The 13,356-nt window shown below is 35.8% G+C and overlaps 1 protein-coding gene across 2 annotated transcripts; it reads right to left on the bottom strand.

Annotated features, from left to right (window-relative positions):
- Positions 1 to 312: 312 nt before the first annotated feature.
- On the bottom strand, positions 313 to 7,692 carry LOC128987499 (cGMP-dependent 3',5'-cyclic phosphodiesterase-like). 2 transcript variants are annotated; one of them, XM_054408377.1, is made up of 9 exons: positions 7,587 to 7,692; positions 7,189 to 7,301; positions 5,459 to 5,631; positions 4,735 to 4,863; positions 3,521 to 3,656; positions 2,537 to 2,654; positions 1,722 to 1,891; positions 1,226 to 1,371; positions 313 to 603 (listed from the first exon to the last, which is right to left on the bottom strand). In XM_054408377.1, the coding sequence occupies exons 2-9, from the start codon at positions 7,294 to 7,296 to the stop codon at positions 420 to 422; spliced, it is 1,164 nt and encodes a 387-aa protein (XP_054264352.1). In that variant the 5' UTR covers positions 7,297 to 7,301; positions 7,587 to 7,692; the 3' UTR covers positions 313 to 419. The 2 variants fall into 2 exon arrangements, with proteins under 2 accessions (XP_054264352.1, XP_054264353.1); XM_054408378.1 differs by lacking the exon at positions 7,189 to 7,301 and having other exon boundaries at positions 7,587 to 7,673.
- Between the last annotated feature and the right edge of the window lie 5,664 nt (positions 7,693 to 13,356).

The following is a 13,356-nucleotide window of genomic DNA, read 5'->3' as shown; positions in this document are numbered from 1 at the left end:
ATCAGGGAGTTTGCTAAGGAATACCACTTTGAACTGATTACTTCCAGCCCGATGTTTCCACAAACAATGGACAGGCAGAACGAGCAGTTAAAGTTGCTAAAAACCTTCTGAAGAAAAATTATGATTGTATATCTGACTAAAAGTTTTCAATGAACAGTGTTCTAAAAACCCTTGTATACAGACGTTTTTGTGTGCCGTTTTACGTGCCGAAAACGAGATTATGACTTCTGACTCCTACACACCATGGCCAATTCACCTACTCACTAAAAGATTATCATAATTGTTAATGCAAAAAAAATACTGATACTGCTCACTATTTTACTTTTTGTTTGAGGGTGGGGGATGGTGGATGGAGACAAGAAACTTGAGTTCCCTTAGTTTTGGTGCCTCAAATTCTAGTAACCATAATCACTGGGTTCTTAATCTTTATTCTTTCTGAAGAGAGAGATTTTATCAAGTTCAACATCTTCGAGTATTTCTAACTGGCTTCGGTTTCTGTTTGATTGCTCTTCAAAGTAGGACATAGCATTTTGCCAAAACTGTAAATTGTTTTCCAATTTATTTATACAACCTTGGACTTCAGGACACAATGCTGCAAGTACCCTGGAAATCAGAAAATATTTATGATAAATTGTAGTTTAATATACAATAGGCCTACATTGTATTCATCATTCCATTGTAGTGTAACTTGAATCACATTTTTAATTTATTGTAATGCTAATGTCAGAAGAGAAAAAGTTGCCTGTTCATCTATTTGTTTATCTTGCTTCCAAGGAAAATGTTCCTACTTCATAGTTAAAAAAAAAAATAGTTTTAAAATGGTGGTTATCGTAAAAGTAATATTTGTCTGTTTTTTCTCAATCTAATTTTTCAGTTACTGCATACTTATGCTAGTCATGAAATTGACCAATTTTGGACCAAGACAGTGTTTTACATACAAGGTTAAGCGGGTTGTAGAAAAGATCTTACTGAGCAAAACCACAACTTCAATTGTTTAAAGTAGAACATTTTGTTTCGTACAGAAATGTAAATTTTGGTACAGACAAAGTCTGTTGATCTTATTTGTATGGTTAGTAGAGTTTGATGATTTTTGAAGATCTCAGCTGATAAAAGAAATGGCTATTTTTGGATTCAGAATGATACAAAATAGAAACGATAAAGTTTACCTGATAAATTCTAGGCAATAACAGTTTTTATCATATTTAGTAAAAATTTCAAACCTTACCGATAAACAGGCATGACCACTTTGGAGATGAATTTAGCCTGTTCTTCTGCTATGTTGGTGTGTGTTCTATCCATCATTTTTAGAGGCAATAGTCCCATCGCCTTTTCTTTATCTCCTTGGTCAAAAAACTCCATGTTGACTAGTTTCTGCAAACATAGATTTTTTGTTTTAAAAAGCTTTTTCTTAAGCTTAATTCGAATTACAAGTTATTGTAATTTTCCCTTTGTTAGGTAAGTCTAACTTTATATCTAGTAGTATCTATACTGTAGGTCTTAGGAGGGGTGGAAAAATCATCAGGTCGTAAATAAATTACCCTATTAACAAAAATGCTCATCAAACAACTTCTTAAATTTTCAAAATTGTTTTTATTTTTATTTTTTTTAGAATGCATTTAAAAAAAATTGCCTCATTCTCTATATAGAATAGCGTTTTTGTTAAATATCATCTACTTAACCCAAGAGAAGAGATACTTTTAGATAGATCGTTGAGAACTTACAGCAGATTTTCTCACAGTTCTCCGTCCCTTTGTCAGATCACTCAGATCCGCCGAGCTGATGACGACTGATCGTAACAATTCTCTATGTCTTGCGTTAGTTCTGTTATAACCTTCACTCGCCATTGTCTGCTCTTCCAATAAAACTTGGAAATGTTTCTTTAGGTCTGTTGCTGTAGTAGAAAGCAAACTTTAACATTTGTATACAAAATAACAAATTAATTTTTTGACTGAGAAATTCAAGAACTAAATTCATAAAAAACGCTTACTGTTATTCAGATGGTACAGAATTCTTATAGAGGAACTCCCTTACATCACACAGCTGGGTGACAGATATTTAAATTAGTCAAATGAATTTGTAATGAATGCTTCTGAAGAGAACCTTCTTTAAACATAAATATTGCTATAAACATGTGCAATCCATGTAAGTGACTGGAAATAGAAATAAGTGTTTAAAAGAAGTCTCTTATTTAAAAATTGATAGAAATGCTAGTTTGCATTGTAAAAAAACAACCCTAAAATAAATAAATTTTAGGAGAATTTAAAAAAGAAATATTACAATATTGTTTGTCCAAAAGTTGTATATGAAAAAAAAAATGTTCCCTCAAAGTACAATCTTTTGGTAAATTGTTATGGGGCTCACTCGCCTATTTTTTTTTTATCCTCCTGTTAATTCTGGAATAAAGCAGAGAGAATTACTGCAACACTAGGAGTAACTACCCCAGACACCATAGTCAACATGAATTGTGTCTTTGTTGTATATAAAATATTATACAGTATAATGATGTAAGGTTTTTCAAGCCGAACACAGACCTTACCGAGGATAATTCGTCTAACGAGATCTATGAATTCTTTATGTTCAGTCTCGGATAGTTGTGCAATAAAGTTGGTCCCTGGATGTTCAAAGATGCTCAACGTTTTTTCAATATGATGTCTCTGAAAGAATTAAGATCAATGATTAATTTCGTCTGATAATAATGGTATTGGATCGAACCACTCCCTTACAAAAATTTTAAAAAGTGCCACATTAAAAACGTAAAAAGATATACACAAAGAATTATAAATATGGTACACATTTATAAAATAAAAATAAAAAATTAACATTTCAAAATATTGAAATACAATTTGAATTTCCTTATTTGCTTACCGTACTAGTTTTTCTATTTGTGTTAAAAGTATAATTTTTCTAAGAAACTAAATCAAAACTGGTAAATGTCTTTGGCCTTTGTGGGTAGTTAACAAAGCTATGATCGACAATGTAATTCTAAACTACTATAAATCATCTATGGTAACATTTAACATTTAATGGCTTTACCTTGGGCTGCTCAGCCTTAAACGGCTTGGCAACTTGGAATTTTCTTTGAAAAGAAGGATTATCTTAGATTTTATTTGGCTGAAAGTTTTCACAACTTAGATTATTTTGGATGGATGGCTAAAGAAATCATACAATATGTTTATACCCTACATCCAGGCCCGTGGTTTACATGTGATACACTATGGGCCGAGAGATGATTGCGCACCTCTCTACCTACATTGTGGGGGAATTTTTATCTTCCTTACACCCCAACAAACCTAAAACCTCTACCGGGCTCATTTATAAAAGTAGACCTGCATCTTACTTCATTGCTGGTGAGTAGAGAAGTGAATCTCTCTCATCATCAGGAAGCATGGGTCGTGTAATGAGATACTGCTACGTTTACTCAACGGATCTTCTGACCCGCCCTAGTGTGCAATACAATGTTTTCGTGTGTACATGGCCTTCGACCTAAACTAAATTGATCCATTACACATTAGTCGTTTACCTCCAAGATACTGCCCAGCCCTCGGTACTTCTGTGCTATATCACTGTTGATGGCCTCCTGGTATTGGCTGGTGGTCCCAGGGTGGTCTAGATCATGACACATAGCTGCAGTAAGCAGTGCCAGTCCTTCCAGCAACCTAGATTGATAGAAATACAGACACAATTACAACCAACTTGTCTGTAAAATGCCTCATTAAATAAAATAATCTAGCCTTTAATAAACTTGATTGTATCTCTGAACAGTACAAAAATAGTCAAATTCAAATTTTTCCTCAATTTACAACAGTTATTAAATTCTATAATGTCCTAAAAATCACATAATAGGCCACCAAATAGGACCATTTCTATGCTGTCTACTATTAGGCCCCTATTACACGAGGTAGCCTGGCGACGTCGCCAGCGACCAAACTGGCTACTCAGCTTGTCATGGGGCATTGATTCTTATGGATGTTATTACACGAGGGTAGCCAGCGTCGCAGCCACACTTTGGCGACCGACTGGCTACCGAGCCCCGTCGCCACTGTGGTAGCCACTGGCTACCCATATTGGCGACGCTGCGTTGTAGCATATGGAGCTTATTACACTAGGTCGCCAGTATCACGTCGCCACTCGGTTAGTTCATATCACGGAGGTACTTGCACACTGTTGTGTTGCGTTCTGTTGTGTTGTGAGTGTGTGAATTGTTCACTTCAGTTGATAAAATGTCTATATCATCCTTTATGACTCGAAGAAACTGGATTGTGACATACGAAAATAATTGAAACATTTTTTATTGTCCGCACAGAGCTCATCAAAAAGGGTGTAATATAACCCTTTTGATTCTCTTGCACCAAGCATTGGATGAACGTACATTTTTCTCTTCCTTTGCCTCCTTTTCTTCAGAAGTAACAGAAGGAGAAGATACTTATAATCACTCATTATTCACTGTAAACACCGCTCATAACAAGTACAAGTGCAAGACAAGCACTCACAACAACGGCGCCACGGCGGTAAAATTCTGGCTACTCAACTGGCTACTCAACTGGTTATAGGTTTGGTGGCCAGTGCGTCGCCAGCTACTGCCGCTGGCGACGTCGCCAGGCTACCTCGTGTAATAGGGGCCTTACAGCTGAAGCTGTGATGAAGTGCACCCTATATTTTATCATCTGAGAGTAAATATCTCCATCCTCAAAAACCCTTACACTACCTACTGTAGTTAATACCAATTTAACTTACGTAAAACAATTATTTTGAGTATGATTGCAGCTTTTTAAGACTGCATATGTAAAATGGAGCACTGCAAATCCATGGTCCCAATTGTGGTAGGGAATATTTCTATAACCTTCCTGTGCTCTTAGGATGAACCTGAAAATTACAAATTAACAAACTACAAAATTATGAATTATTTTATTTGTGTAATAATGTACTAAATGTTTGTTATCTGAAATTTCAACTTTTATGTTCTCCTCATCCATGCTACTCCTCTTAGTTCGTTTGAGACAATGCTTCAGATCTATCAGTCAACAACACTACAATGACCAGTGTCTCCCTCTGACCAAAACAAAAGCCCCGTTTTACTCCGCTTTACTGTAATGAAAACTTTGTTTTATCCCGTATTAATTTTTCTGTTTGATTTCTTTAATATCTATAATTTTTAAATGGATCTTAAAACCTTGCTACAATAGTGTGCTAGAATAATTTGATCAAACGGGGCAGTTTTTATCAGTAAAGTGGCATAAAAAAGAAGATCAATGGTCAGAGCCGAAACTCCTGTTTTATCCCCATTACGCTAACGATTCAGCCTATATTGTTCAAAACGTAAGCAAGGGAGGAAAGAGTGTGTTGGGTGAACTTTTGAAGTTGAAAAATTTGTGTCATATTGGATTGATTTAATCTTATTCATTTTATTGCTAAACAAATGTAACCATGCTAAAAAGTTGTAGTTTATTTACCTCTTTACCTGTAAAGGTTTTCTGGAGGAATGTGAAAATGTTTAACAAATCCCATTTCCTTGAACATTTGCATACTGAGGCATGCGGTATCATCAAAGAGTACGCTGCGAGGATCAAAGTCAAATGTTGATAAGTTAAAGTACTTCTGGGATGTTTTACAAACAAATGAACTTCCCTCTTCCTGCAATCATGCAACCTTTTAACTATAAATTTCATAGTTATTGAGACCGTAATCTTTTTTGAATTGCTGTTAATTAAATATGAACTCCATTGTATTTCCGACAATTTTAACTAAGGCTCAAATTTCCTACATGGTAGGTCTTAAAAGTATATTGATGACCTCTCATATTTTTGTATGTAGAAGGGCTTAAAAATATTGCTGACCCCTCCTAATTTTGTACATAGAGGACTTAAAAGTATTGATGATCTCTCCTAATTTTGTACGTAGAGGGTTTAAAAGTATTGATGATCCCTCCTAATTTTGTACATAGAGGGCATAAAAGTATTGATGACCTCTCCTAATTTTGTACACAGAGGGCTTAAAAGTATTGATGATCTCTCCTAATTTTGTACGTAGAGGGTTTAAAAGTATTGATGACCTCTCCTAATTTTGTACGTAGAGGGCTTAAAAGTATTGATGACCTCTCCTAATTTTGTACGTAGAGGGCTTAAAAGTATTGATGACCTCTCCTAATTTTGTACGTAGAGGACTTAAAAGTATTGATGACCTCTCCTAATTTTGTACGTAGAGGGCTTAAAAGTATTGATGACCTCTCCTAATTTTGTACGTAGAGGGCATAAAAGTATTGATGACCTCTCCTAATTTTGTACATAGAAGGATTTAGAAATTGTGATTAACCTCTCATAATTTTGTACATAGAAGAATTTAGAAACTTTGATCAACCTCTCATAATTTTATTTGTGAAATATATATTCATTTGAAAATTTAAGTGACTGTTAACACATTCACTACCGTAATAGTATTAATTTGTTCATTCCTATTGACCAGTAACACATATATGTGACGGCTGGTTTTCACCCATAAACTGGTGTCGCATATATGCGACGACTGGTCATATGAAAATAGACTAACGTGGCATATTTGCGTCGGTGTGAGGGTGACCCAATGTTATTAAAAAGCTATTCCATTGTAAACGGTCTAGTTGAAGGCCCTGCATTATCTGCAGTGGTCTACAGGATGTCTGTCGCATATGTGCGTCACTTGGTCTGTGGATATGATGATAGTTGGCAAAACTGTTTTTTACTTTCATCACTGGCCCGCAGTTGTGTGTATTGTTAACCGAGTGAAACCCGGTCTATGTGAAAATTTTTTTAAAGAGGTTTGCGGCCTTTTTAATCTTGCATTTGCCCGTTCACATAGAATAACTGCCCGTGCGTGGATCTTTTCCAGCAAAGCAAGGAGTGAGCCACTACAGTACGAAGGTGAACTGTACTGATAAACTGTTTGCTGCAGTGACCAATATCCGAATCCACGACGTCGCTGTCTTGGGCCCGAAGTGACGCTACCGACTGAGCCACCGAATCACCAAAATATTAGAATGTATACCTCAGGCCGTGGCAATGACCATAGCGGCGCAAATATGTGGCTATCGGTAGCGAACGTGTTATATATATTATATGTATAATATAATTTTCTATTTCCAATTAATATTTCTAGTTTGTGAATTGTTAAGCATTAAACTAGTAGTATACATTTAGTTACAAAAGTATGACTTACCAGGATATGTAATGTCGTATTGCTATCTCTAACATTGGGTGCTCCGAAAACATGAGAGGTGAGAAATAATGATTGTATGGCAGTTTCTAACACAACAGATGTTTTCATTTTTCCTAAAACAAAATTTATAAAGCTTAGGAGTTGTTAAAGTTTGAAAATTTTAGTTGTAATTATTGCTCTGGATTGTTTTATTGGATACAACTCTAAATCCACTCAACGAAATTGAAGTTGCTTTGTAAACTTTATATACTGCTTTTCCTATAGAATTAAAATGGACAGTTAAATATTCTAAAATTGATAAACAAATAAGGTAATTTCGATAACCAATCATTACAAAGCCTGATACAAAGAACACGCGCCACATCTTTTACTCAATTTCAGTCAATATTATTACATACCTCAAAAGTTTACTTCCTCCTGTTTTAATGTTTTCACTGTCGCTATCACAATAGCCTTACTCTTTCCAAGAAAACGTAGTTGCTGTTTATTTATTTAAAACACACAATCGCCAAACCAAGTCTAAGATTTGATTGCAGTGCCAAACCACGCCAAACTGTCTTGCATGTCATTCCCTTCAAGGTCATATTCATCATCTGTTCACCAGCATATGGTAGATATCTGTCACTTTTACTTCACCATAAGACATTTTGGTAATGGCAATTTTATATCTGATGTCAAGACTTTTTTTTCCAGCCCAGTTTTTGTATTTTGTTGTATTTTCACTTCATGCCAAGTTTTCAGATTAAAAAGTGAATCTGTGTTTGTTAATTATATTTATCCTCCACATCCTAAAATACTCTTTGACAGTTTTGTGTAAATATAGTCATTGCTTCTTCAGCTGCCATATAGTTTTGTTCCATACCCGAGCTACGCAATCAGAATATTATTTTAGAACATGTATGTATTGTACATGTAGATTGGTGTTATATGTTATATACCTAGAGGTCATTTTATTTAAACTCTTAATTGAAACTTGTCATATTTTTCTGGTTAATGAAATGTCAGCTCTTGTAAAGATGATAAGATGAAATGTGTTATATGATTGAAATTAATGAAATTTATGGTATATTTATATTGTTACATATTTTTACTCATATAAAGTTTCAACTCTGATATTGTGGAATCTGGAATATTAAACACTTTAAATACCACATCAACCAATACCTAAAAAAATTGACCAGACTGAGTATGTGTCATAGTCCTAGGCAAGGGTGGAGACAAGAAGGATCAAGGATCTTAAGTGCAAGGGAAGCTGTTCAAGCTAGAAAACCAAGTACTTCTTCCTGTAGGCAACTATGAAAACTGTTACTTTTTATATTTATTTAATTAATTTTTGTTTTGTAAAACAAAAAGCTACATATTATACCTAGTATGTGTTTTCAATGAATTTAACGTCCACACTAGTGAGTACTACGTACGACTATCCGCAGTACTATCCTAATAATTAGAGTAGACCAATTCGTTAATTACGAGGAAAAAATGTGGTTCGGATTCCACAATAAACTGTAGGTCCCTTAGTTCCCATTAGCTGCATGGGCTATTAATTAACAGCTGTGTCTAAGGAACATGTCGGCCTTAGTCACTAACAAGACTACAAGATCGCGCCACTCATCCTACACTCATCCTTCACTCATATTTGGGTTAAAATACGCACATAGTGGCGTCCCCATCTTAAATAATTGATAATTGATCATGATCTATCAAAAGGTTGTATCTATACCTGATTATTTGCCGGTTATAAAATATAACTATCAAAATATGAAACAAGGAAAACTGTTAACAATAGTGTCAGTATGATTACCAATTTCCATCATCCCATACAGTACAGACAGGTACAAACTGTAACCTAGAAATAATGAATGAAACCTCAGAAAACTGGAAACTGCTTCCTTATTTAAGAAATGTTCTCGCGCGTTTCCGGTGCGATGCCAGTGTGTCACCAGAACAGGAACCAGAGAAGGTTCGATCACAGACCAACGAAGACATAGAGAAACAAAGAAAGCGAACTGATCAATGAATGTGGGGTGACAGCGGCGACGGTGCTGCCTAATACGAGCGGGCAAAAAGTGAACTAGATCTGGTCAAGCAAGACCAAGATGGCGACGGTGGTGTATCGGACGTGTGACCTTGCGAAGGCGACGCATCGCATCTCAATCAACTGAACTAGATCAGCTGGCCACATGAAAGTGTTACTTTTCTTCTAGATTTCTATCTCTACTGGGTTTCTTTTGTTCTTTTAATTACTTTCAGTAGTTGTATTCTGTCGAGCTTCAAACATTTTTTAGGTTAGGTACGTTTTCACGCTGTGTAATGATGTTACATTGCTGAACGTTCATAAAGGAGTTTTTTTTTACTCTTTAAAACTTCGACGAGGGAGTCTAGGATGTTAATTGATTTATCCGATTTTGTTTCGAAGTTGTTGACATTCCCATTTAATTTCATCGCCCCCTTTACTTTGGGTTGCATTTTAGTAGGCCTATGCACTTTGCAGGTGCCTGTGCCTACTGTCGTTAAACTATACACTAACAGCTAAATGCGTTCTTGTTTTTACTATTTTTGACCGGTTTTATTGTGTTACATTATTAATTTCCTGTTTACTACTTATTGTTTTAATGTATATTCGTTTTTTTTATTTACTACTCTTTGCTATGTTCTTATTACAGTTTCGGCAGTTATGCAGTTATACACGCTGCTTCTTTCTATGCTTGCTTAATCTTGGGAGCCCGTTGTCCGAGCAAATATGTAGGGCCTAAGGTAATTTTTCGTCTTAAGGAGGAATTCTCCTTAGTCTATGATTGAACGAAATAGCGACGTGAAGCTGGCCCGCCCATTCCAGCACACTTTTTTTTAAATGCGAACAAAATAATTATGATATAATCAATTGTATTTGGGCGGGCCAGAATCACAACTGGCACGCCCATTTCAGCTACAGGTCTATAAACCATGCCAAAAAACTGTGCTGAAAGTGTGCTCACAGGAATAAAAAAAGTGTGCCCCCCCCCCGTTACTAAACAAATAACCCTTAATTGGGAAGGGTAATAAAATGATCCAGCCCGCCCAGTTCAGCTACAGATCTATGAACCATGCCAAAAAACTATGCTAAAAGTGTGCTCACAGGAACCATTAATAATAAAAAGTGTGCCCGCTACCAATCGTATGACTTTGACAAAATTATAAAATGCTAAGCTTTAACTCTTCTGAGGGAAGTATTGTATCCATTTTTAAGATCATGTTTGTTTAACAACTTTACTATTTGTTGCAACTTTACAAATAAATATATTCCCTTTATTCATTAGACTTGCATTTTTCATTGGGACCTTTTATTCTTTTCTATAATCATCAAAGTTATTGGCTTACAATTCCTTTGCAAAATTAGTGTGTGCTAAATCAATTAAATGGGTGTTCATCAACAAATAATGCATACACAGAGTAAGGTAAAAGTAGTTCAAAGAAGGAAGTAGGTCTGCAAAAACCTTATGATTGTGTGGACAGAATTCGACATTTTATTACCCTTGCCAATTAGGGGTGATTTTTTTTAACGAGAGAGGCACATTTTTTTATTTATGATTCCTGTGAGCACACTTTCAGCACAGTTTTTTTGGCATGGTTTATAGATCCGTAGCTGAAATGGGTGGGCCAGCCATGATTCTAGCCCGTCCAAGGTCCAAATACAATTGATTATATCATAATTATAAGAAGAGCACGCTTTTTTTAAACCCGTTATAAAGAGCACACTTTTTTGTATACATTAAAAAAAAAGTGTGCTGGAGTGGACGGGCCAGCTTCACGTCACTGAACGAAATGGGAAACGCTGTACCAGCTGGTCGTAGTCGTAATATCTTTAAGTGTTGCCAACTTATTTTCAAGCGTACACAGATTACGTGTATAATAAAAGCACGCTGTTTTGTGTTGTTTGGTTGGAATACTGGTGTGCGGAAAAAGTATGTTAATGATGCAATTGGCAGCTTTCTGTAGGCTTCTATAATCAGTGCAAGGAAGCCCACTTTATCGGGTGACTGTAGGAAAATAATTTTCAACGTGCAGCTTGGTTAATTTCAACTTATGTTAGTAGCTTGGATGGACATAGAATTTTGTTTGATCCAAAATAAAACTCTATTGCATGCTGAGCCACAAAGCAATTGACATTTTCAACAATTTCATTGATATTGTATTGGAGCCCAACTCATAACCTAGGCTGGGACGTAAATACAACCAATCATTGGTGGTGATTGGCTGAAGAACTAGGTGGTCTAGGGGTAGAGCGCGGGTCCCTGAGGTCCTGGGTACAAATTCCGTCAATCACCAATGGATTTTATCTAGGTCCTTCTAGGTGTTAATGCCTCAATACCTTAGCCTATCATGAAGTGTAAAACACGATCCTGGGTTTAGAACCTAGCGTCCTACAATAAAAAGGCGGGAAATAGTGATTAGCTACTCAACAATCTCTTGACCCGGTAGTTCAGACTCCTACAGGTATAACCACTGAGTACACATACCCCATTGTGTTAGTTGGACTATTTTATAGCCAACTAGAAAACGATATGACAGGTCGCCTAGGCGACATGTATCGATTATCTCCCTCCATGCGATAACCGTTTTATTGGCATATTCGTCTTCTGGTGAGTTATTACTTTTCATTACTCTCGACTCGTGAGTAAAAGTTGCTGAAATGTCGGTATGTCACGCCTCACGCAGGCCCAGGGAAAGCATTGTAGCGATACACTTTGTCGTCGGACTGCTAATGTGCAAAGAACGTGGGATCGGCAAAACACTATCACGATGACTTCATAACTTTCGCCCTGATGGGTTTCGTTTTGCACTCTTGGTTGATTTCAATTCATCGCAAGAATAGTCGTGGCTTGCGAGACTGTCTGCCAAATGGCTGAGTTGAATAAGCAAAATATTCTGAACGTGTATTCTTTAGAGTGGGTTGGTGCTTGTGTGTGTCCCATTGAGCCAGGCAGCTATGAAACTTTTTTTTGTGCAGTAAGATCTTATAAAAATTTTCGTTTTTTTACACATGTCTGATGTGCTCGTACCTATTACGTATAGAAACATATCCTATCTTAAAAACAATATTACAAACCACGGATATTAGAACAGGAAGTATGGGCCATGAATATAAACAAGTCGTCACTGGCCCTAAAGAAAACATGTTTGTTTTGGAACTAATTATATGTGACAGTTATTAATTCGGATTAGTGACGTCATTTTTGTATATTTACTATATTCTGTTCTAATATAAGTGAATATTTGTTAGGCTTGCAAGAGAGTGTCCAGAAGTCGTGAATAGACTCATCGATTGTTTTATTAAACTAAGTTATTACTGTGTTTGTGTTTCTTGAAAATGGGGGGGTCTACGTGTGGGTCACTTTAAAATGGGAAGAGTTTCATTACCTCCCCAAACGTAGTGCATTAATAAAATTAGTGACTATAAATGACTATACTATTACATCCGTTGCTTTACTTGCTCTTGTAGATATTATGATTCACTAGAGGTGGATACAATCTGCTAAACTTTTTTTTTAATTTGGCAGGACTTGTTAAAAATACTTTATTTGGTCAACAGTATTAACACATTCTTAGATATTCCTTATTATAGCTTTTGACGGAAATGCAGTAGCCTACCACAAACATTGTGGATAATGTTGTTCATAGGTCCTTAATTTGTCAACGCAAATTTACTCTTTTAATCTGTTTGATGCACGTTATTATGTGTGCATTAATTCAGTAACAGTGTAAAATTGTACCTACAATTAGTATATTTTTGATTAGCACGATATATTTTAAAGTAGATAAAATACCTTAAGAGTCGGCAGTGCCACCAGCCATTTAGGGTTTTCTGCCCATAACAGTATATTATTCGTTGAAGCACATTACGGCATTGTTTATTAAGGTGAAACGCTGCAAATATCTACTTTTTAATTTTGATTGCCATTATTTTGTCAAACTAAATAAATAAATATATGGACATAAATTGTGATTTTTTAAACCCCTAAAACAAAAGTTTTAAAATCCGAAAAGCAATCCGCACGGAAAATATATTTAAGAAGTTCTGCTCGGTAATAAAGCTTATGGTGCATGGTTAATATGCTTCAAGTTGAACGAATTTTTTTGCTGATCGGCGCCAGGACAACCATTGTACTGTATTGAGTCGGTGTACAATAT

The sequence above is a fragment of the Macrosteles quadrilineatus genome, unplaced genomic scaffold (assembly GCF_028750875.1).
Source record: "Macrosteles quadrilineatus isolate MER2022 unplaced genomic scaffold, UCM_ALF_1.0 Scaffold_2__2_contigs__length_208266976, whole genome shotgun sequence".
Taxonomy (NCBI): Eukaryota; Metazoa; Arthropoda; class Insecta; order Hemiptera; family Cicadellidae; genus Macrosteles; species Macrosteles quadrilineatus.
This window is presented reverse-complemented; position numbering and strand designations above follow the sequence as displayed.